Source organism: Hyla sarda, chromosome 6, assembly GCF_029499605.1.
Source record: "Hyla sarda isolate aHylSar1 chromosome 6, aHylSar1.hap1, whole genome shotgun sequence".
Classification (NCBI taxonomy): Eukaryota; Metazoa; Chordata; class Amphibia; order Anura; family Hylidae; genus Hyla; species Hyla sarda.
In genome coordinates, this window is record NC_079194.1 from 159,388,917 (window position 1) to 159,415,191 (window position 26,275).

The 26,275-nt window shown below is 42.0% G+C and overlaps 1 protein-coding gene across 1 annotated transcript in view; it reads left to right on the forward strand.

Moving 5' to 3' along the window:
* TSHZ3 (teashirt zinc finger homeobox 3) overlaps positions 1 to 13,180 on the forward strand; it is an 83,590-nt gene extending 70,410 nt beyond the window's left edge. The window contains exon 3 of the mRNA XM_056525656.1: positions 8,204 to 13,180. Within this exon, the coding sequence (XP_056381631.1) occupies positions 8,204 to 11,385 (3,182 nt within the window). The 3' untranslated portion in view covers positions 11,386 to 13,180. The remainder of the gene's footprint in view (positions 1 to 8,203) is intronic.
* Positions 13,181 to 26,275: the final 13,095 nt, after the last annotated feature.

Here is a 26,275-nt window from a genome sequence, read left to right on the forward strand (position 1 = left end):
TTATCTGCTTTCAGATGTGATTTTTATATTGCCCACACCTGTTACTTGCCCCAGGTGAGTTTAAAGGAGCATCACACGCTTGAAACAATCTTATTTTTCCACAATTTTGAAAGAGTGCCAATAATTTTGTCCAGCCAATTTTTGGAGTTTGGTGTGACATTATGTCCAATTTGCTTTTATTCCTTTGCTTATTTTTGCTTTACTTCCAATTCACACAAAGGGAATAAACATGTGTATAACAAAACATGTGTTACTGCAATCCTTTTCTGAGAGAAATACTTCATTTTTTAGAAAAATTTCAGGGGTGCCAACATTTACGGCCATGACGGTATATACACAAGGTCTCCCAAAATGATTAACCAAAAATAGAATACATTGAGAACCTTAAAACGTAACTTTTATTATATATATATATATATATATATATATATTTTTTTTTTTTTTTTATTTTATTTTTTTTTTTTTTAATTCTTGCCACTTAAAAAATAGCAATGGCCGCCACCAGCTGGTGGCGGCCATTACTATGTTTTAGGTGCCAAGTATTTATTTTTAAATATATTATAACAATGAAGTTTTAAGGCTCCCAATGTATTCTATTTTTGCTTATGTGTACCTGTGCTTCTTACTGCCAGTGGTGCTCTGGGCGCTGTCTATCATGAGGACACAACGCAGGTCACTCAGTTGAGTGACATCATGCCATAGAGAAGGCTATGCATTACTCACGTCATGTGATATGATGAGACCGTGTGATCTTGCTGCAGTGTCCAGTCTGATAAGTGACCGCAACAAGCATTATCTTCCTTAGCTTATGCTGCTGTCTTCTCCTGTCTCTAAAGCAAGTGAGACAATATGGATCGCACCACAGCACTGGGTATTCTATACATGGCGCCATCATATAGCCGTGTGTTGATGCTATAAATACAATAGACAGGTAGATTATATAACATTATCTTCATGTACAAGGGCTGATTACTATTTTGTCCTCCTGCAGCTTGGAAGGAGTCGGACCCGGTTCTGGAATTTATTGCCGTCTAACATTAAAGGTTTCAGCTGCCGGAACGTGTTTAATGTAAATATGCTGTCAGACACCCCTCCCGTAATTGACACGAGCAGATGATTAGCAGCGTTCTCAATGGTGTTTTTGCATAATCTTACATTTTGACAGAGCACCACATCGCCTTTATGTTGTCAGAGCGCCGCAATCAGCCAGGTTTTTTTTTTTCTTTGACAACATTTAGTTTGTCATTATAAATCTCCTAAGTGGTCATTTAACATGTTTGGTATGCACCAAGCAGAATGAAAGGATTATTGGAAAAACATTGTCGTTTTACTGTAAACTTTGCTTTTTTTGCAACTGCTCTAGGATTAACCCGTTAAGACCTGGTTGCCTCAGGGGGTATAAGGCTATGTTCACATGGCAGAATGTCCACAGGGATAGTCCGCACGAACATTCCACTGCAGCAGAGTCCCATTACTTTTAATGGGATTCTGCTGCATTGTGCACACAGCGGAATTTCTGTCGCAGAAATTTCCCGATTCCGGCGTCCGCAGAAAGAATAGACTTGTCTGCGGATTCCACTTGGAAATGCATTGCCATCTATTAGACAGTGCCTTTCCGAGTGGACCCAGTGCCGGACCATTCATACGTGCTGAAAAAGCGGACATTCTTCTGTGAAAACGCGGACCTTCTGCACATTTCCAGCCGTGTAAACCCGGCCTAAGGCTAGTTCACTATATAGCAGCAGAATATTACTGTTCAGTATACCTGGAAACCTGAAGCACATTCCAGTTGCAGAACTACAAGGTCCAGCATTCTGTACAGCTGACAGGCAGAAAGCCAAAGTCACCCTGGATGATAGGTCTTGCTGATTTAGGCTTTGAGGGTCTGTTTGGCACTTGTATTTTTTGTGTCAAAGGTATCCAAAATTGGACATAGCACAACTGACACGGCTGAGTCCCGACGGATCCCATTGACCTGAATGGGGTCCGTCAGATATCCATTTTTTTACTGGAGGTGAGAGGAGGAAAATCACCGGACATTAAAATTGTACTCTAGTGGTAAACAATCTTTTTTTTTAATCAACTGGTGGCAGAAAGTAAAACAGATTTGTGAATTTTTCTATAAAAAAAAATCTTAATCCTTTTAGTACTTATCAGCTGCTGTATGCTCCAGAGGAAGTTCTTTTCTTTTAGAATTTCTTTACAGTCTGACCACAGTGCTCTCTGCTGACACCTCTGTCCTTGTCAGGAACTATCCAGAGCAGGAGCAAATCCCTATAGCAAACCTATCCTGCTCTGGACAGTTCCTGACATGGACAGAGGTGTCAGCAGAGAGCACTGTGGTCATACTGGAAAGAAATTAAAAAAGAAAAGAACTTCCTGTGGAGCATACAGCAGCTCATAAGTACTAGAAGGATTAATACTTTTTAATAGAAGTAATTTACAAATCTGTTAAACTTTCTGTCTTTTCCTCCGCTCAACTCCCATCCTTCCAACTGTCCGAGCTACGGAGCTTCCTTTACTGCAGCACCACGGCCGTGTGAACTTAGCCTTATCTAATTTATCACCATATGACTCTCTAGTGCCCCTCTAGTCAGTCCAGACAGAGAAATAACACAAGGTCACTAAGAATCTCACAGTTTGCTGTATTAATTGATGATTTCTTGTTCTATTGGTTTGTAGGGTACAGTTCTGTTTTTGTTTATTTTTGACCAACCAAACAAAAAAAAAAGCAACACGCTCTGAGCCTGTGGTCAGTTTCTCCCCTTCCTAGCAGAATGAATCACGTTCTCGGATCGCGCCCATAAAAATGACATTTAGTGGCCTTTTTAATTACTCATCATTTTGTCTTTAAACTTGGACCCTCACTGCTTTCCTGCAGAAAGATCTACTTTATAAAGTAATGATAGCTGAGGACATTTGGAATGACACTAATAAAATCCTGTGGTTTTAGTTCGGCTACAGACCTTGCATAAACTTAGTTTGCTCTCTTATCCTGCACAAATGCGGAACCCAAGAGAACACATTGAACTCAAGCAGTGGTCTCCAGACTGTGGACCTCCAGATGTGGCAAAACTACAACTCCCAGCATGCCCGGACAGCCGCGACTGTCCGGGCATGCTGGGAGTTGCAGTTTTGCAACATCTGGAAGCACCCTGGTAGAGAAACAGTGCCTTGAGGTCCACAGTTTGCAGACCAGCTATAGTTACCATTATTATACTTTTATCATTCATTCAGCTCTCGTCTTTTATTACGTGGGCTCCCAGTCATGACGTGTTCGGTTACTGGTATAAAGGATATTTTAGATCTCCTTTGTAAAGCTGTTGCAAGCGATTTTCCAGATGGGCGTATGTCACTCATAAATGATCCCAAGGCGTCAGCCCCCAAACATCTTATTTATAACACTGTACTCATTGCACAACCCCAAGAGAGCTAAAGGCCCAGCTGACTATTAAAAATGATTACAGATGGTGGAAATATAAGGATGAATCAGAAAGACTTTCTGAGCAGCACTTGAGTCATTTAGTTTCAATGGAAATAAAGATCTATATAACCCCATATAGTGTGACATAAAAAATCTGGAGACGTTTCTACCAACTCCCTGTACTCCCATCTTCTTGGCCATGTAGATACTACGGTGGCCATGGTACAGAGGCTTTTACCTATGCTATGCACTTGTACTCAGGGCTACAAGACTCGTACTTGGGGTTGCAACGTTGCATACCTACCTGCATTAAATATCATATCTTTAGTAAAGCGGTCAGAGGTGTGCCATTAACCGCGCTCGAGGGCACGCCTATAGAGGGCATACCCTGTGGATACATAAGTGAATAAATAAGGGAGGGGTGGGCGGGTTTCCTCCCAAAAAATCACATGCGCTTTGCCCTAAGGAAAAGGGGGAGTTATATATCCATCCTTCCCCGCCCTAACTTCTATAACCCCGCCTAGAGGTGGAGGGGGTGATGGGTACTCACGCCCCTCGTTCAAATACAGCCCTTTACAGGCTTAATACTTATGACCTTTATTCATATACTATGTCAGGTACTCAAAAACTCACCCAACGGAGCAGTAAAGCAAATGGACAACACCTTATATGAGTAAAGATCGCAAGGTCCCGATCTTAAAGGGGTACTCCACTGGAAAAAAAAAAAAATTTTAATCAACTGGTGCCAGAAAGTGAAACAGATTTGTAAGTTACTTCTATTAAAAAAGCTTAATACTTCCAGTACTTATTAGATCTTGTATGATCCACAGGAAGTTATTTTCTTTTTGAATTTCCTTTCTGCCTGACCACAGTGCTCTCTGCTGACACCTCTGTCTATTTTAGGAACAGTCCAAAGTAGAAACAAATCCCCATAGAAACGCTATTCTGCTCTGGACAGTTCCTAAAATAGACAGAGGTGTCAGAAGAGAGCGCTTTGGTCAGGCAGAAAGGAAATTAAAAAAACAAAAGAACTTCCTGTGGATCATAACAGCAGCTGATAAGAACTGGAAGGATTAAGATTTTTTAAGTAATTACATTCTGGCATCAGTTGATTAAAAAAAAAATGTTTTCCAGTGGAGTACCCCTTTAATACCCTGTCCCAGCAAATGAAGCTCAGCGGACGGTAGTTTATTTTTCGATCATGATGGATTCTCCTTAATCCAGATTGATTCATAAAGTCTCATTACGCAGTGTTACAATAATGCTCTGTATAATAAAAGTTCACCCTTAGTGAAACCTCTCCTTTTTTTCTGCATGAGTTCTCTAATCTATCTCCATAGATTTTTAGGGTATAGCTGATATAGATCCAGCCGGTGACAAGGGTTACACCAGTTTAGTAGAACATGTACTTGTAGCTGAGGAATGCGTGCATTCATCAGAGCTATCAGGTCGATCGTCTTGTACCTGGATCAATGGACGGCCGTGTGATCCCTCTCACGGTCTAATGTGTTTGAGGACCCACATACCAAGACATTTCTCTGTCCTGCAGCCATTTATCTTTGAATGTCAAATTGCAATAATTAACCATTATTGATCGTGAATTCAATTAACTTCATTAACAAGAGTCACAGTAAGGGTCCTGTAAGGAAAATCTCCTGACAGCCATCCCCCTCCTGTGAAGCTGAGATTCTCTCATGGTTAAAGGGGACTTTTCTAGACGTTACTAACTTCTTGTATGTTAAAAGTTCAGAAATGTGAAGATGACAATTCTGTGGGATTGTAGAATTTCCATATACTTTTAAAATCTAAATTCAAACATTTTCATTTTCTTATTATGTATAGAGCCATATTGGAAATAATGTATTACATTTAGGTGGCCATACGTTTTCAATTACTGTCTGCAACTCAGCAACATTCATGTTTGCTCTATGGGGAGAGGAAGATTAAAGGAGTACTCTGATGTTAGATCGCAGGGGAGCACGGCAGCGGTCAGAACACAGAAGCTTGCAGTACAAAGCCATAGACGTGAATGGAGGTGGTGTGGCGGCCTGCATTATCAGTCATCGGGCACAGAGCAGAGTTTGCTCTGTGCTCTGATTGACTGGGCTGCCGCAGCAAAGTTCGCAGGGGTCCCCAGCGGCAGGACCCCCATGATCTAACATTTTATCCTTTATCCTTTGGATGGGAGATCAGATGTTTACAGCGGAGTATCCCTTTAAGTTGCGGATAAACAGCTGCAGATAAACAGCTCTGGCACCATTTTATTCCTCCCAGAACAATAGGGGGAGACATAACAAATCCAACACACCTTATCCTTATCTCCACTGACATCATCTATGAGTTGAGAGAGGACTGCAATATACCTTAGACAATTGACCGAACCATTCAAGGTGGTGGGTTCCGATGACTTTAGTCAAAGTTGTATGGTCACTCTAGGATGGTCATAGACAGGATGATGATATCTGCTTGTCTATGGACCCACAATGACCCGCCATATTTTTTTTGTGGTAATCAGTTAGATATTACCAACATGTTGCCACATCACCCTTCCTGATATGAGGAGCTTCTGATAACTTGAAGTGCTCCCGATTCTCACCAGAACATCAGGCCAAATTTCCGGTAGAAAGATCTGGAGTTTTTTTTGTAGTGCACCAATAAGCAGTGTTACTGCCTTCCTGTTTTTTTTATTTTTATTTAGTTTTTTTGTTTTTTGATCATAACTGATCCCCTCCCCTCAAAAAAATACAAGATTATCCAGCAATTTGTCTTTACTCAACCCAAGTCATTTAATCTGCCATTTTTCTCAGAGAAAAAGAAAATCCATATATTCAGCATTTTACACTATATACAGTTTCTCGTACGAAGGAAAAAAAAAAGATTGCATGGAGGCGTCAGTAGCCTTTGTGACAAAAGGAGAGACAGATTCTTGTGGGTGGGAATCAATTTGTGCTGTAATAGGCCGTAGTGAAAGTCTTACGATACACAGAGGAACGACAAGCTTCATCTTTAATCACAAAGGAGAATCACCCAGGAAGTACCAGGCCGGCCCTGCAGAGAGGTTACATGTCTGATCTATCGCTTCCCATCTCCTACTCCCCAGGAATTTATCATTTATAGGTTGATGACTTAACCCATCTGTGGCCTCAGAAGGCGGCAATCATCCTACCAGCTATTTAGTGTCTTTATGTGACCTGGTGCTGTTAACAGTTGTCTTACGTATGTAATGGGTGAGAACAATGCACGGTGAGCATAGTGTGACTTGGGACAAACTCTGCCCCTTTCCTTATTAATAAGAATCTGATATTAGATCTCCCCAGCAAAATACAATTTTATTTTTCCCATCATTGTACTAAACGTTTTATGATTGCATTCTCATAGAATAGAGACCTGGAACATCGCTGACCTATTGCTTTCTGATGTAAAGTGGCTGACATTTTTTTTTTTATGTGTGATTGGTCTATCTGACCTCATGTCGACTGCATTAATATAAAATTACAGTACATCCTCTATAGCACATGAACTTGACTCCCCGCGGTGACATGCCAGGCCTAAGTGACGAAAATGAAAGGTTTTAAAGCTGCCAGCCAAAAGGCCATATAGAATAACACTGTGGCTCTCATACTGGACTTATGCTATAAAATAAAAACATAGAAAATTGATAGCAGAAAAAAGACCACATGGTCCATCTAGTCTACCATTGTATTATTTTGTTTAATTTAAAAATCGAATGACCCTCGGTTAGGGCATCAGACCTTGTTCAGGCAGAAATGTAACAGGCAGGAATACTCACACTATACTAACAGGGAAGATCCTTAATGTTAAGGGGAAGCGGGGGAGTGAGGACAAATAACCAGAGGATTGGATTATAATAATATTCAAATATTCTTGTCAAAATCCAATATTCAACATAACCACAAGGGGGATGAAAAGAAAAAAAAAAAAAGTAGTTTTCACATTATATTTTTTCATTATTTTTTGGTTTGTGGAGTAGGCAGGAATGAGCGGGTTTTGAAATAATTCTCATACTATCCTTTAGTCTAAATGAGGATATATTTCCTCATGATGACAGTCACAAGAAAAGATAATAACCCTATAAAAAAAAAAAAAGTTTTACCCACAATTCCCTGTGAAATGGGCTATTTGGGGAGCAAAGTGTTAATGAAAATGAATTAGCGGCACAGGATCTGCACCTACATTACTTAAAAGTGATTATAAGCTTTTAAGCCATTTTCTTTATACACGGAAGACACATACAAAATCTAAATTATTTTTTAATTTATTGTAATTGATGTAAATTTCTTTCATTGTCGGAATCATATTGATAGTTCTCTACTTTATGTTTATTAAAGGTTGAGGATCAAAAACGTTGTGGGTAAAAAAATGTGTGCTTAATTTAAATTGTGAAACTGTCTGTCATGAAATGCATTAGGGGTAGAAAAAGCATAAGACATATTAATTGACAGACAGGAACTGCTGTCTCTAAGGTTGATACAAGTAATTTATTACTTTAGAAATGAATGCCACCTCTAGAATGTGCTTCATTAATTTCAAATTTAGTTTTAATTTCAAGCTGTTGCCCCTTGAGAAGAATATTATGTTTGAAGAGATTTTTTTTCCTTTAGCTATTTTTCTTTTAGAAAAAAACACCACAGTTTAACTATTTATTATGAGATGTAAATATGCTTGCTTTTTTTTTTTAATGTAAATTGGAAATGAATTTATTGATATTTTATTAGGTCAAAGCCTTCTCTAATCTGTTTTTTCCTTACGATTTTGCAGCATATGTCTCGGATGAGTTGAAGGCAGCCGCCCTTGTTGAAGATGATGCTGAAGCTGAGGATTCCGTGGTTGAAGGCGAGCCATCTGCAAAATATGTGTGTCCTGAAAATAACTCTCCAAGCTATCAGCACTCTCCTGCCGGAGAATTCTCCAGCCATGAGATGGACAGCGAATCTCACGTCAGTGAGACCAGTGACCGCATGGCTGACTTTGAAAGTAGCTCCATCAAAAATGAAGAGGAGAGCAAAGAGATGTTGGCTCCTTTGGAGGACTCCAATGTGTCAGACAGTTTAGAGCAGATGAAAGCTGTCTACAATAATTTCCTTTCAAATTCTTACTGGTCCAACCTCAGCTTAAATCTTCACCAGTCGACTTCAGAAAAGAACAATGCCAGTAGCAGCAGCAGCAGCAGTAGCAGTAGTAGCAGCTGTGGAAGTTTTGACTGGCACCAGACAGCCATGGCTAAAACGCTACAGCAAGTATCTCAGAGCCGAGTCCTACCTGAGCCAAGCCTCTTCAGCACTGTCCAGCTGTACCGACAGAGCAGCAAACTCTATGGTTCCATTTTCACAGGTGCCAGTAAGTTCCGTTGCAAAGACTGTAGCGCTGCATACGACACACTTGTAGAACTGACAGTTCACATGAATGAAACTGGGCATTACAGAGATGATAACCATGAAACCGATAACAATAACCCAAAACGGTGGTCAAAGCCACGTAAACGTTCATTACTTGAAATGGAAGGCAAGGAGGATGCCCAAAAAGTTTTAAAGTGCATGTACTGTGGTCATTCATTTGAATCGCTTCAGGACCTAAGTGTTCACATGATTAAAACAAAACACTACCAAAAAGTGCCTCTTAAAGAACCTGTTACCCCTGTAGCAGCAAAAATTGTCCCAGCTTCTAGGAAAAAGCTCTCTCTAGAACTTGATCTTCCAAGTTCTCCTGATTCAACAGGAGGGACACCAAAACCAACTATTTCAGATGCAAATGAAGCTTTGCAAAAGAATTCAAACCCATATATCACACCAAATAACCGGTATGGGCACCAGAACGGGGCCAGTTATGCTTGGCATTTTGAAGCTAGAAAATCCCAGATACTTAAGTGCATGGAATGTGGCAGCTCACACGACACATTACAAGAACTTACTGCCCACATGATGGTCACAGGACATTTTATAAAAGTGACCAATTCAGCACTTAAGAAAGGAAAACCTGTCATGGAAGCCCCTGCTACACCAACCTCTTTACTGGATGAAAAAATACAGTCTGTACCATTAGCTGCCACCACATTTACACCTCCTGCTAATAATAACGCTTCCCTTTCACCAAAACTGACTGTTGAAGTAAAAAAAGAAGTGGACAAAGACAAAAGTATCACAGATGATAAAGTTAAAGATAAGGAAAAGACAACTGAAGAAGAGGAAAAGTTTGACGTTTCTTCAAAATACCATTACCTGACAGAAAATGATTTAGAAGAAAGTCCTAAAGGTGGGTTAGATATCCTCAAGTCTTTAGAAAATACTGTAACATCTGCCATTAATAAAGCTCAGAATGGTACTCCAAGTTGGGGGGGCTACCCAAGCATTCATGCTGCCTACCAGCTCCCTAACATGATGAAGTTATCGCTAGGCTCCTCAGGTAAAAGTACTCCATTAAAGCCAATGTATGGTAATAGTGATGTCATGTCACCTACCAAAACTCAGCCACTGGTGTCACCTCCAAGCAGTCAGACCTCCCCTGTGCCAAAAACTAACTTTCATGCCATGGAAGAATTAGTCAAAAAAGTGACAGAAAAAGTAGCAAAAGTGGAAGAGAAAATGAAGGAGCCAGAGGGGAAATTTTCTCCAGTTAAAAGAGCAACCCCATCTCCGAGTGGAAGTGAGATAAGTGAACCTCCAAAAGGTGATGTTTTGAATGACGTTGTATTTAAAAGCCAGCAAAACAGTCCAGTTTCACAAAAAGACAGTGGCAAGGAAAGCTCAAGTCTTGAGCCAGTAGAAAATGGCAAGGACCACGTCAAGTCAATAATAGGCAGCTTAAGTGGGAGTACGGCTATAATAACGGACCACCCTCCAGAACAACCATTTGTTAATCCATTAAGTGCTTTGCAATCTGTAATGAACATTCACCTTGGCAAGGCAGCTAAGCCCTCTCTCCCGGCCCTGGATCCCATGAGCATGCTATTTAAAATGAGTAACAGCTTGGCTGAAAAAGCTGCAGTAGCGACCCCACCTATCCAATCCAAAAAAACAGACCACTTAACAGACCGTTATTTTTATCATGTCAACAATGACCAGCCCATAGATTTGACGAAAGGAAAGACTGACAAAAACTGCTCTTTGGCTTCAGCGCTTTTGTCACCCACATCGACATCTTCTGCATCTTCTTCATCTACAGTGACAACAGCAAAGACATCTGCAGTCGTGTCATTCATGTCAAACTCACCGCTACGCGAGAATGCCTTGTCAGATATATCTGATATGCTGAAGAACCTGACAGAAAGCCACACATCAAAATCTTCTACACCTACCAGTATATCTGAAAAATCTGACATTGACGGTACCACAATAGAAGAACCAGAAGAAAACACACCAGCTCAGAAAAGGAAAGGGCGGCAGTCCAACTGGAACCCACAGCATTTGCTTATCCTACAGGCCCAGTTTGCAGCTAGTTTACGTCAGACGTCCGAAGGCAAATACGTCATGTCAGACTTGAGCCCTCAAGAAAGAATGCACATTTCCAGGTTTACAGGACTTTCAATGACCACAATTAGTCACTGGCTAGCTAATGTGAAATACCAGCTACGAAGGACAGGTGGGACCAAGTTCCTCAAGAACTTGGACACTGGACATCCTGTGTTCTTTTGTAATGACTGTGCCTCGCAAATCAGGACACCCTCAACGTATATCAGTCACCTTGAATCACATCTAGGTTTTAGAATAAGGGACTTGTCTAAACTTTCTAGTGAACAGATACACAATCAGATAGCACAAACAAAATCCCCATCTGAAAAGCTGGTAGCCTCCTCCCCAGAAGAAGAGACTGGAACTTCCTATCAGTGTAAGCTTTGCAACCGGACATTTGCGAGCAAGCACGCTGTGAAACTTCATTTGAGTAAAACACATGGGAAGTCTCCAGAAGATCACCTTCTGTATGTGTCAGAGCTAGAAAAGCAGTAGTATTTGCTTTTTTTATTTTATTTTATGTTAAAATGACTGTAATTTGCTTTGAGGAAAACTGTCAGGAAAAAGCCTTAAAGCTACAATACTTGGCACACGTTCCTATTTTGTCTCCGGAGAGACACACTCTCTCTCTATCTCTCTGGGGGTGCGAACTGTTTTTGTAAAACTGTACAGTGTTTAATAGAGGTGCATATTCAGCTGTTGTTACAGGTAACACGGAGGTTATAATGCCATGGGAAGTGTTTGGGACTTGTGTAAATCGTAATAGCTGTGCGCCAGACTGCATGAATTAACAGGACAGTTTAATGAAGCATTTATATCTAAATCTGGTACACTATTTTTCATTTGACCTGTGTGCTAGTATTTTTCAGCATATGACCTTTAGCCCTCTGAGTACTTTGGAGCACTATTTTATGTTATTTGGGGGAAGGAGGCCTTCTTTTTATCATTATTTATTTCTTTTCTAAATAAAAACTACTGGCTCAGATCCACTTCATGATTTAATTCTACAACTGCAGTCTTTTTTTATTTTTTATCTTACTGAAATGACAATTCCCTGGGACCTTGAACGCATCGCAGTGCAATGCGCAACTGACCCCTTATGCTTGAAAAGGGTTAAATAAAAAAATGTATATAGTGTACAGACATGCATTTTGGAGATTGTGATCAATGTTGTCAGCAAAAGCCCCAAACCGGCCCTAATCTCACCCATCCTGGAACACCCTACAATTTTGAGTATTTTTTTTTTTTTTAAGTAGCCAATGCAGTATCCCCTTTAACACAAGCTGTGCCTATGTATAGTGTACATTTCTTTTAAAATAACCTTTAAAATGCCAGCAGAAAAGGATTGCTGTTTTTTGGCAATGAGAGAGGTTTGTTTCTATAAAATAAAAAATAATTCACCCCAACAGTGTAAATTATTCAATGCATACGACACATAGTCTTTATAAAATATAAAAAAAAAAACTATTATTCTAAAAACAAAAAAAACTATGATTGTTTTACTATACATCTATATTGTTAAAAGTTCATGTTTAAATTATACATATTTATTAGTGATGTAATATCATTTGCTGCCAAGAATAATTGAAGTCACGGACCACAGGAATACGTAACCGGCACTGCTATTCTATTTAATTTTTAAATTTTTTTTTTGCACAAAACTTTTTTTAAATTTTTTTTTTATATATTTATTAATGTGAAACAAATATATTCCAATCATTCTCAGTGCTCAAAGGGTTAAACAAAAAAGTATTTGGATCATAAAAAAATAAAAGTGTACTGTATTTCCTAAGAATTGCTAATGCTTTAAAATGGAAAACGAAAAAAAATAAAAAAATAAAAACTGTTTGTACTAGAAAACTTTGCTTACAACATGAAGAGGCATTCTGTAATATAACCTCTTTTACTTATTTATAAGCACCTCGGGTTGTTAGCCCGTATTGTAGAATGCCTTTTTATTTCATTTTTGTAAGTTTTTTTTTCTGTTTTGTTTTGTCTAATTATCTTCCCAAGATCCCATTCTGCCGCTTTATCTTAAAGCATATGAAAGGTAACCCGTGGTTACCAACTCACTAAGTGATTCTGTTCTTCTCCATTTTTGGCAGTTAATTTGCAGAAATAACTGACAGCTGACACCATACAAGGAAAATGTGTATACAATATTGGCATGTAAACAGCATAGACACTGTAATGCACTCTGTGTCCTTTTTCTGTTGTTGACAATGAAATATCATTATATGAATCTTCTTCATATAACCTTTTTTTTCTACAACAGCATTAAAAATTGTCTTTTTTTTCCCTTTGCTATATAATCTTGACTCACGTTCACAATTATGTCTGCAATGTTCTCCGGCTAACAAGGGTATAATAATCACGTTGTGTGTTTATGGCTACAGAACGGGTTGATCCCTTTATCTTCCTGGGGGCTAAAATAAATCAAGAGGGGGAATTCACAAGGAAAAAAAGAGAAGTTAAAAGGTAAAAAATAAGAGTTGGCTTTAATTATGGAAAAAAATCATTTTAAAAAACATATCACGGGGTTCGATGAACAAAAAGGGCTTTGGAAAAATTACAAAATGACCCATTAAAGTGTAATGATGTTTACAGCATGGATTTAAAAAAGTCAAGGGGAAAACACTAACAGCTAAATAAAACCTATTGAAAATGTTATTCTATCAAAGAGAAGAAGTAAAAACTTCCTAAGGCTAAGTTTTTGGATATCTGCCACTGCAGTTTTTGAGCCAAAGTTAGATGTGGATCCATAAGGGAGGAGAAGTGTAAGTCCTTCCTTTATATGTCCTATTCCTTTTGAATACACGTCTGGCTTTGGCTCAAAAACTGCAGTGGTAGATATCCAAAAACTGCCAGAAAAATAACCAAGTGGAAACTTAGCCTAAACCTTTCATTATGGACAAGTACCCTCTTTGATTCCTTCCCACTTTTTGCTGTTGAGGACAGAACTGTATAGGGCAAATATGTGAATTACATCTGCTAGCGTACTGTATAGACAGTATTTATTAGGTTCTGTTCACATTATCTTTATGCCCCATTCCCACGACAGAATTTCCAAGCACAATTGAGCAGAAAAATTCTGCTTGGAAATTATGTTGCAGCAGACTCATTGGCCCAGATTTATCAAACTGTGTGAGAGAAAAAGTGGAGGGATTTTCCCATAGCAACCAATCGCAGCTCAGGTAACGAGCTGAGGGAAAGTGAAAGCTGAGCTGTGATTGGTTGCTGTGGGAAAATCTCTCCACTTTTCCTCTCACACAGTTTGATAAATCTGGGCTATTGTTTACGATGGGACTCTGCTGCAGCAGGTACACTGTGGAATTTTTGCAAAGGAAACATCTTCTGTAGAAGTTTAAATTATGGACTCCTCAGAAAGAAGGAACATGGCAATTCTTTCAGCGAAATCTGCTTGGGAATGCATGCATATGGAGATGTCGCATTTCTAAATGGTCCTAGCCTACTGCCTGTGATATGTTTCCAGGCGAATATTCCACCATGTGAATGGGGCCTAAGGGGGAGATTTATCAAAACCTGCGCTGAGGAAAATTTCCCAGTTGCCCATAGCAACCAAAAGATCACTTTTATTTTGCAGAGGCCTTGCTGGAAATGATAGAAGCGATCTTACATTTTCCTCTGCACAGGTTTTAATAAATCTCCCCCTTAGAGCCGAAGTTTGGCATATACACTATTAACCCCTTAAGGATGGACCCATTTTTTACCTTAAAGGTGTACTCCGCTGCTCAGGGTTTGGAGCAAACTCTTCCGAACGCTGAAGCCGGCGCGTTGGGAGCTCGTGATGTCATAGCCCCGTCCCCTCATGATGTCATGCCCCGCCCCCTCAATGCAAGTCTATGGGAGGGGGCGTGATGGCTGTTACAACCCCTCCCATAGAATTGCATTGAGGGGGGGAGGGCATGACCCCCATGAGGGGGCGGGTCTATGATGTCATGAGCTCAAAGCTCCAGCGTTCAGAACAGTTTCTTCCAAACACTGAGCAGCAGAGTACCTCTTTAATGACCAGGCTTTTTTTTTTCTTATTTGACATGTGTCTCTTTAAATGGTAATAACTTTAGAACGCTTTTTGTGAGCGGAGCGATTCTGATATAATTTTTTCGTGACATATTGTACTTTATATAAGGGGTGCATTTTTGTTGACCCATGCAGCATTTTTTGTGAATAACTCCAAAATATTGTGAAAAACTGGAAACATTTCTGGTGTTTATTTATTTATTTTTTTTAATGGTGTACACTGTGCGGTAAAAGTGATGTTATATTTATTCTGTGGGCCAGTACGATTATGGCGATACCCATTGTATATAGCTTTCTATGTTCTTTTTCCTTTTCTGAGCAAAATTTTTTTTCTGCCATTCATTTTCCAACAGCCGTTACTCTTTTTTTTTTTCCGTCTGACGCCATTAATGGATTATTTTTTGCGGGATGAGTTGTACTTTTCATTGGTATAATTTTTGCGATCCGTGCTACCTTTTTATCCTTTTATTCCGCTATGTGTACCAAAATTGTAAAATTTTGCGCTTTTTTTAGTTTTTTTTTTTTTTACGGTGTTCACTGTGCGGGATAATTTACCTTATAGTTTTATAGTACACGTCATTACGGACATGGGAATACCTATTGTGTATATGATTTGTGCTTTTGATCTTTTCTGGTGATAATACAGGACTTTTATTGGGAAAGGGGCATTTTTTTTATTTATTTTTTACACTTCATACTTTTCTTTAAGAACTTTTTTTTTTTTTTTTTAAATCAATTAAGGTCATGATCTGATTTCCTGCTGCCATAGCAACCAACGGCAACCCGCAATCGTATTGAGGCGCCGCCATTGGCGAGCGCACCCTGTCAATACCATAGATGCGTCATCAGGATTGATCACAGCATCTATGGGGTTAATGCTGCCGGGAATGGATAGATCACGGCCCCGCCACCTGCGGCGGGACTCCGGCTATGATTGACAGCCGGGTCCCATGGCCGATCTCAGGAGATCACTAGGACGTATGCATACGTCTCAGCGCGCGAATGTGTCGGGTGCTGGAACGTATGCCTACGTCCTATAACGTGAAGGGGTTAAAAGTAAAAATTTTAGGACCCCATACACCCAAAGGAGGCCAAAAGTGTGTTCTCTTGACATCTATCAAGCAGTATACATCAATATTCTTTAAGGGTATGGTCACACATGACATGTTTTGTTGCATATTTGCTTCTGAGTATTTTCCTACCCGTTGAAGTTATTGGTTAGCAACATCAACTGCATATTTTGCTACCCATTTACTCCAATAGGTAGAAAAATATGCAACAAAATATGGCACGTGTGGCATACTAGATTATGCAGTCCTGTTCAGTATACAGTTTGCACATTAGGAGTTCGGTATACAGTTTACACAGTAGGATCCTTTTATCAACGTAAAGAGTAGGATTAGTTGTAGCCTCTACTTGGTTTACATTGGGAAATCCTTCCAATATATATCTTCTATATAGGCTCCAAAGGTGATGTCCACCCTAGCTGGCATACCTGACACTGTTAAGCTTTTGTTCATATCTGTGTTTTAGGATTTATGGTGCAGCACTACTCTTCTCAAGATCATTGGCAGCATGGCAGATTGAGACAGAGGCCCATTATAAGACATTGGGGTTCATTGGGCACCAATGGTGTCCATAATGAGATGAGTCTGTTGTTCTATCATTTACATTTTTTGTGGCCCTCTGACAGAACAAGAAAATGGAATTGATGATGTAGGTGTAAACAAAGCCTAAAAAACGGAATCTGGGGGGAAAAATGATTTAGTTATACTTAGGCTGAAAAACTTTTATCAGACACTGGGAAATCTCTAAATCAGATGGTGTTAGCCTCACATGGGACAATGAAAACATTCACCTCTCTGACATGAGGATTATTTTTTATTTTTGTGGAGAAACTGAGAAAATAGTAAAATATTCCCTCTACAATGTCAAGTCTAATCCTCACATCCGCCAATATCAGTGGCTTCTTACTGTAATGCTGTTAAAATTCTTCTAGTCAGCACTAAGCTGCTGTACCTTGTAATGTGGAATCTCGCTTGGAAGAGGAGGACAGCATGAAGATTACCAGTTAGAAGACAATGAAGCAGTCTATGGGTAATGAAATGGTTTCCGACATGGAAGTTTGTCTTGCGGCTGATGAATAAGGATGTGCAGGAAACACCCCCTAGTTTAAAGAGAGATCCCATCTGGATTCACACACTGAAGCAGCAACTGGCACACACTCAAGCATATTCAGCAAGATTAGGAGGAGACGCCATATTATTTGGCTTCATGCACATGGCCTATGATGCACAACCACATTACAGGTTGTGGGGTGCAAAGCCTCTTGCGAGGTACTGTGCCTCAACCCATTACGTATAATATCAGCTTAGTATATCTTTATAGAGTTCAGCCTCCCATTTCTTTATACAAAGTCCCACATCCTCTACTTTCTTTCACACAGACAAAAACTTCTGAGTTTCCTGCTACCTTCAATAACCAAATATGAAATGTTTACAAGTTTATAGAAGATGGAGTTCAAAGCGAGTTGTATAAATTCATATAGTATGGTCCCCCTCATCTATATAGGTTATGTACTTTTTATCAACTACTACCTATAGTACATCAGTTAGGGCTGAGCTGCAATACCAGACACGCGCATATACATTGATTCTATACCCCTAAATGTATATACATATGTGAGTCATACCATCCGCAGTCAGAATCACCTATATTAACTGGTTTATTATGTTTTAGCTGCCATAACAGTAAAGGTCAGAGATATATCTACCCTACCCTACAGTTAATGCGGTCATAAGTGATCACAGTATATAGAGAATTGAAGGGAGGAGTGTCCCCTCATCAATGCCTAAAGATACAGGTGCATTTCCATGGCAGTCAGGTGCCTAGGTCTGCCAACCTATGGATGACTATAAAGAAGCAAAATTCTAGAGGGAGATTTATCAAAACCGGTCCAGAGGAAAAGTTGCTGAGTTGCCCATAACAACCAATCAAATTGCCACTTTTATTTTTCAGAGGCCTTTTCGAAAATGAAAGAAGCGATCTGATTGGTTGCTATGGGCAACTCAGCAACTTTCCTCTGGACAGGTTTTTGATTTACCCCCTAGTGCAGTGGTTCTTAACCTTGTTGGAGGTACTGAACCCCACCAGTTTCATATGCGCATTCACCGAACCCCTCTTAATTGAAAAAATAAAATATGATTTTTTCAAATTCAAAACATAGGAGGTATATATTTAAGTATATATTTATACCTAGGTGCACAAAATGAACACAACCATTAAGAACAAAACCATGAAAACATGATTTTCACACAAAAACAAAACCACAATGAATATTTACTGCAAATCAGTGTGACTCCTGCTGTTGTCTTTCAGAGACCAGTTCAGAAATGCGCGGCTTTACCTTGGCAAGTGCCACTCTCATGTCATTTTCGCAACAATGGCAGTGTTCCCCCACATTAGGCAGGCAGTGTTCTCCCACATTAGGCAGACAGAGTTCCCCCACATTAGGCAGACAGAGTTCCCCCACATTAGGCAGGCAGTGTTCTCCCACATTAGGCAGACAGTACCCCCACATTAGGCAGAGTTCCCCCACATTAGGCAGGCAGTGTTCTCCCACATTAGGCAGACAGTACCCCCACATTAGGCAGAGTTCCCCCACATTAGGCAGGCAGTGTTCCACCACATTAGGCAGAGTTCCCCCACATTAGGTAGGTAGTGTTCCCCCACATTAGGTAGACAGAGTTGCCCCACATTTGGCAGTCAGTGTTCCCCCACATTAGGCAGGCAGTGTTCCCCCACATTATGTAGGCCAGTGGACCTCTAGAAGTTGCAAAACTACAACTCCCAGCATGCCCGGACAGCCAACGGCATGCTGGGAGTTGTAGTTTTGCAACATTTGGAGGTCCACAGGTTGAAGACCACTGATGTCGGCAGTGTTCCCCCACAGACATACAGCCTCCAGCCATATACAGTGTATGGCTGGAGGCTGTATGCCTGTTTACTGCCCAATTCAGTGCTCCGACCACTGCTCCGGCTATAGCAATAGGTCTCGGGAACGGTGGTCGGAGCACCGAAGATGACGTGCCGATGGTCAATTACCAAGCTGGCCAGCACGTCTTTCATCTTCTCTATCCTCCAGTCCTTGGCGCCTTCGTTTCCATAGGCGCATGCACCTGACGTTAGTGACGTCCCGGCGTGCACTATGTCCCGGCGGCCCTGCGTTTATAAACTTAACGCAGGGCCGCAGGGAGTTAATAGTGATGGGGGAATGGGGGGAATAGCCCTGTCGCTACAGGATGGGCAAACACCGGCTCTGCTCGGGATCCCCGGGCCAGCTCGGGCCCCCAAGCAATTGCTTGGTTTGCCTGTCCTGTTGCGACCTCCCCCGCCGAACCCCCGGGACTGACTCACCGAACCTCTGGGGTTCGATCGAACCCAGGTTAAGAACCACTGCCCTAGTGTATTATATCAGTGATCAACAGTCACATGGTCAAGTAGTCTAGTGTGACTAAAATGTAAACATAAAATAATGTTATGAACATTTTAAAAAATATGTTTACAAAAACCTTTTTTGGTTGTCATGGAGGCTGGGGGCCTTCAAAGAAGGCCTCTGTGGCTGCCATTAAAGAGTCCTATATTAATAATAAAAGTCCAAAAAAGGGGATTACAAGTAAATAAATAGAATTTTTTAACCCCTTCCTGCTATTGGACGTATGCATACATCCCATATGCAGCTAACATGTTCGTGCAACTGGACCTTTGCATACATCCTGCATTCTACCGGGACGTTGCCCAGGAGATCAGTGTTGGAACTTGGCTGTCAATAACAGCCGGGATCCTGCTGCAACTGCCGAGACCGAGATTGTGCTGGTCTTGTCAGTATTAACCCTATAGATACCATGATCAGTACTGACCACGTTATCCATAGGATTATCAGGGGGAGGGAGCTCCCCTTGTCCCCCATCAGTGATCCCACAATGTCATCCAGGGGTCATGATGGCTTCCAAGGCAACAGGAAGTCAGCTGGTGGCCTCCTGTCTGCCGTATACAGAAGCCTGTGAGGTCTAGCCGTAGGCTGGGTCTCACAGCCGAACTGTGAGATGTACTGCAGTATAGTATAACATGTAAAAAATAAAATGTTTTTCAAAAAATAAAGATTAAAAAATAAATAAATCCCCCTTTCCTAAAAAAAAGCCTTGTATTATAACAAAGATAAATAGAAAAAAAATTATGCACAAAAGGAATTACAAAGGATAATGTAATTTATCCTGCACCGTAAAAAAAAAAAGAGAAATACAAGAATTGCTAATTTTGGTCCAAAAAGTAGAATAGAGATATGGTAATCAAAAAATAGCATGTATTTCCAAAATTGTACCAAGTAGGGCTTGTCCTGCAAAAACTAAGCCCTTTCACGATGCGGTCAGACAAAATATAAAAACACATAAAAGGAAAAAAATATATATAATAAAAAAACTATATAAATTTTGTATTGCCATAATCGTACTGGCACACAGAATAAATATAACAATTTTAACGTAAATAAATATATATATAAAATAGTAAAAATTTGCAGTGAATTGAAGGTTTGCAACAGCTGGAGGCACCCTGGTTTGAAAAGACTGGTGTATTGCATTAAAGGGAGCATAGGTGTATGGGACATGTAGATTAAGGATGGGAACTACAACAGGATATAACCAGTTAAAGGGTACCTCTCATCAAATAAACTTTTGATATATTTTAGATTAATGAATGTTGAATAACTTTCCAGTAGCATGTTAATGAAAAATATGCTTCTTTCTATTGTATTTTTCCTGATCAGTCCTGTCAGCAAGCATTTCTGACTCATGCTGGAGTCCTAAACACTCAGAGCTGCCAACCTGCTTTGTTCACAGCCAAACAGGCTGTGAACAAAGCAGGCTGGCAGCTCTGAGTGTTCTCCTTTGAGAACAAAGCAGACTGGCAGCTCGTAGTGTTTAGGACTCCAGCATGAGTCTGAAATGCTTGCTGCCAGGACTGGTAGGGAGACCCCTAGTGGTCATTTCTTCAAAGTGGAAAATTAAATAGAAAGCATATTTTTTTAATAACATGCAATTGTGAAGTTATTCTGCATACATTAATCTATAATATATCAAAAGTTTTTTTGATGAGAGGTACCCTTTAACAGAAAGATAGCTACAGCTTTATGGTAATAATAACATAGCCATTTAGCTCCAAGACAAGCATGGATCCTCTCTAAGTATGTCCATTACTGTCTGGCAGGTAAGTACTAAAATCACATTATAGTGGAGTTTAAATATATCACACCTTTAAGGAGTTTAAATATATATAAAAAAAATGATCCCTATACTAAAAGTTTAAACCCCCCTCCCCCCCCATTTTCCATATATTTTTTCCAATTAAAAAAAAAATGTATACACTCCAAATTAATTTACATAATGGGTATCACAGAAATGTCCAAACTATTAAAAAACATGCTCTAAACAAAAAATTCCAAGAATTGCTGTTTTTTTTGTGTCTTCATATTCCTGAAAACAAATGGAATAAAAAGCAATCTAAAATTCCTATCTACACTAAATGCTACCATATCACTGCACAAAAAAAGTCTACACCCACTCTCTGTATTTTTTCTAAATAGACACTATGGCCGACATTGGCATTTAGATCATTGTCTTTAGGCTGGGTCTCCACTGAGTTTTTTGCAGTGTTTTTTTTTTTTTTTCCAAAAAAACGCCAGAAAAAACTGCAGAAAAACTGCCCTGCGTTCTTGGCTTTTTTCTGGCGTTTTTCTTGCGTTTGAGGCTTTATGTGGTAATAGCCTTTGTTGGGTACCAAAAGAAAAAAAGGATGCTGTAGGGATGTAAAAAAAAAAAGTATGTTTTTAATAATGTGTTTATGTCACGATTCGGCTTACAGGTTGTGGATCCACTGTGTCAGCGAGGGATTGGCGTGGACCATGCTGGTGGACCGGTTCTAAGAGGCTACTGGTGTTCACCAGAGCCCGCCGCAAAGCGGGATGGTCTTGCTGCGGCAGTAGCAACCAGGTCGTATCCACTAGCAACGGCTCAACCTCGCTGACTGCTGAGAAGGCGTGGGACAGAAGGACTAGGCAGAGGCAAGGTCAGATGTAGCAGAAGGTCGGGGCAGGCGGCAAGGTTCGTAGTCAATATGGATAGCAGGAGATCAGGTAACACAGGCTTGGACAACACTAAACGCTTTCACTGGCACAAGGCAACAAGATCCGGCAAGGGAGTGCAGGGGAAGTGATGTGATATAGCCAGGGAGCAGGTGGAAGCCAATTAAGCTAATTGGGCCAGGCACCAATCATTGGTGCACTGGTCCTTTAAGTCTCAGAGAGCTGGCGCGCGCGCGCCCTAGAGAGCGGAGCCGCGCGCGCCAGCACATGACAGCCGGGGACCGGGACGGGTAAGGGACTTGGGATGTGATTCGCGAGCGGGCGCGTCCCGCTGTGCGAATCGCATCCCCGCCGGCAATGTCAGTGCAGCGCTCCCGGTCAGCGGGTCTGACCGGGGCGCTGCAGGGAGAGAGACGCCGTGAGCACTCCGGGGAGGAGCAGGGACCCGGAGCGTTCGGCGTAACAGTACCCCCCCCCTTAGGTCTCCCCCTTTCTTTGTCCGGCAACTGCTTCCCATGGGATGAGGACACCGGGAGTGATTGAAGGGTTTCCTCAAAGGCAGGCCGTACAGCAGGAGTGGGAATGGGGAGGGAGGGCAGGGGGTGAAGCATGGCACGGGACAGGGTGTCACCAGGACGGGGGCCATGAGGAGGCAAGGCACAGTCCAGATAAGCCTTGGGGGGACCAGGTGTACGAGGAGGCACTGAGGCTTGCCTGACGGGACTGGGAGGGGGGAGAGGCATTTCTTATGGCAAGCAGAGTCCCAGTTCTTGATCTCCCCGGTGGTCCAGTCAAGGGTGGGAGAATGAAGCTGGAGCCATGGCAGACCGAGGAGGACCTCAGAGGTGCAGTTGGGAAGGACGAAAAATTCAATCATTTCGTGATGGGGTCCAATGCACATTAAGAGGTGTTTTGTGCGGTAACGCACGGTGCAATCCAATCTAACTCCGTTGACCGCGGAAATGTAGAGCGGCTTGACGAGACGGGTGACTGGGATGCAGAATTTATTCACTAAAGAATCCAGAATAAAATTCCCAGAGGCACCAGAGTCCAAGCAGGCCACGGCTGAGAGGGAGGAGTTGGCAGAAGAAGAAATCCGCATGGGCACCGTGAGACGTGGAGAAGCAGACTTTGAACCAAGAGACGCCACACCCACGTGATCTGGGTGCGTGCGTGCGTTTCTTGGACGTGGAGGACGAATAGGGCAATCCACCAAGAAATGCTCGGTACTGGCACAGTACAGACAAAGATTTTCTTCCCTACGGCGATTCCTCTCTTCTTGGGTCAGGCGAGACCGATCCACTTGCATGGCCTCCTCGGCGGGAGGCCCAGGCGTAGATTGCAAAGGATACTGTGGGAGAGGTGCCCAGAGATCTAAGTCTTTTTCCTGGCGGAGCTCCTGATGTCTCTCAGAAAAACGCATGTCAATGCGGGTGGCCAAATGGATAAGTTCTTGCAGGTTGGCAGGAATCTCTCGTGCGGCCAGCACATCCTTGATGTTACTGGATAGGCCTTTTTTAAAGGTCGCGCAGAGAGCCTCGTTATTCCAAGATAATTCGGAAGCAAGAGTACGAAATTGGATGGCGTACTCGCCTACAGAAGAATTACCCTGGACCAGGTTCAGCAGGGCAGTCTCGGCAGAAGAAGCTCGGGCTGGTTCCTCGAAGACACTATGGACTTCAGCGAAGAAGGACTGGACTGTGGCTGTGGCAGGATCATTGCGGTCCCAGAGCGGTGTGGCCCAAGACAAGGCCTTTCCTGAAAGAAGGCTCACTACGAACGCCACCTTAGACCGTTCTGTAGGAAACAAGTCCGACAACATCTCCATATGCAAGGAACATTGAGACAAAAATCCACGGCAGAGTCTAGAGTCCCCATCAAATTTGTCCGGCAGGGACAAGCGGAGGCTAGGAGCGGCCACTCGCTGCGGAGGAGGTGCAGGAGCTGACGGTGGAGATGGTTGCTGCTGTAGCAGAGGCAGAAGTTGCTGTAACGTGGCGGTCAACTGCGACAGCTGCTGTCCTTGTTGGGCAATCTGCTGCGATTGCTGAGCGACCACCGTGGTAAGGTCAGCGAGACTTGGCAGCGGCACCTCAGCGGGATCCATGGCCGGATCTACTGTCACGATTCGGCTTACAGGTTGTGGATCCACTGTGTCAGCGAGGGATTGGCGTGGACCGTGCTGGTGGACCGGTTCTAAGAGGCTATTGGTGTTCACCAGAGCCCGGCGCAAAGCGGGATGGTCTTGCTGCGGCAGTAGCAACCAGGTCGTATCCACTAGCAACGGCTCAACCTCGCTGACTGCTGAGAAGGCGTGGGACAGAAGGACTAGGCAGAGGCAAGGTCAGACGTAGCAGAAGGTCGGGGCAGGCGGCAAGGTTCGTAGTCAATATGGATAGCAGGAGATCAGGTAACACAGGCTTGGACAACACTAAATGCTTTCACTGGCACAAGGCAACAAGATCCGGCAAGGGAGTGCAGGGGAAGTGATGTGATATAGCCAGGGAGCAGGTGGAAGCCAATTAAGCTAATTGGGCCAGGCACCAATCATTGGTGCACTGGCCCTTTAAGTCTCAGAGAGCTGGCGCGCGCGCGCCCTAGAGAGCGGAGCCGCGCGCGCCAGCACATGACAGCCGGGGACCGGGACGGGTGACTTGGGATGTGATTCGCGAGCGGGCGCGTCCCGCTGTGCGAATCGCATCCCCGCCGGCAATGTCAGTGCAGCGCTCCCGGTCAGCGGGTCTGACCGGGGCGCTGCAGGGAGAGAGACGCCGTGAGCGCTCCGGGGAGGCGTAACAGTTTAATTAAGTGTATTTGTGTTTTTTTGACTTTTTAACCTTTATTTTTTACATTTTTTAGGTAGTACTACTACTCCCATCATGGAACACACTGTTCCATGATAGGAGTAGTAGTACTTTGACTCACTGTCAGATCGCCCGGCTGTCACATTTATCAGCCACGGCGATCCTCCTGTATACTGTATAGGCTGGCCGCTCTTTTCTGGTCCCCTGTACTGCCGTATATTTACTAATATTCATATTTCCCGCTGAGATGTGATTGGCCAGAGGGTTCTAGCCAATCACAAATGTCTGGGAAATATGAATATTAGGACATATACGGCAGGGACCTTAGAAGAGCGGCCGGCTTTTACTTTATACAAGATGATCGCAACATCTCTCAACATGGAGCACACTGCACACTGTGCTCCATGATGGGAGTTGTAGTACTTTTACAGATCGCAACAGGTGTCAGAGGTGACACTTGTTGCGATCTATTAATGCAGGTACTACAGCTCCCATCATGGAGCAGTGTGTGCTCCATGTTGGGGATAGTAGTAGAAATGATCACAGCTGATGTCACTCTAGACATCAGCTGCGATCATCCTGTTTAAAGTATAGATCCGGCCAGCCGCTCTTCTAAGGTCCCAGACGTATATGTCCTAATATTCATATTTCCCAGACATTTGTGATTGGCTAGAACCCTCTGGCCAATCACATCTCAACGGGAAATATTAATATTTGTAAATATACGGCAGTATAGGGGACCAGAGGAGAGCGGCCAGCCTATACAGTATACTGGAGGATCACCGCGGCTGACAAATGTGACAGCCGGGGCAATCTGACAGTGAATCAAAGTACTACTACTCCTATCATTGAACAGTGTGGTCCATGCTGGGAGTAGTAGTACTACCTAAAAATGAATAAAAAGTTTAAGACACTCACATACACTATATTTTTTATAATTGTCGGATATAACTGCCGTTTTATAACTGCCCCCCCCCCCCACATAAATTGCTTATTGTTTCAAAATGTAATAAAATTTCTTATAATTATAATTTTTTATAATTTTTTTTATGTTAACCAATGAAATTTAAATAAAAAAGGTATCTCCCTCACTTTTTTGGATCGCTAAAGTCCAAAAAAGATTAAAAACCACCTGCAAAAACGCCAAAGTTAAAACCCACATAGCGTTTTTCTTTGCGTTTTTTCACCCCCATAGACTTCTATGGGGGAAAAACGCAACGTTTTTGCAAAAAAAACGCCAGACCCTCAGCAAGCAGACGTTTTTGAAATCCAGCATTTTTGACCAAAATCACTAATAAACGCCAAAAGGATTAAAAAAAACGCCAAACACAAAAACGCCAAGTGGATAAGGGTTTCTGCAGTTTCCTATAGACTTACAGCTAACATCTGGCCGCAACGTTTT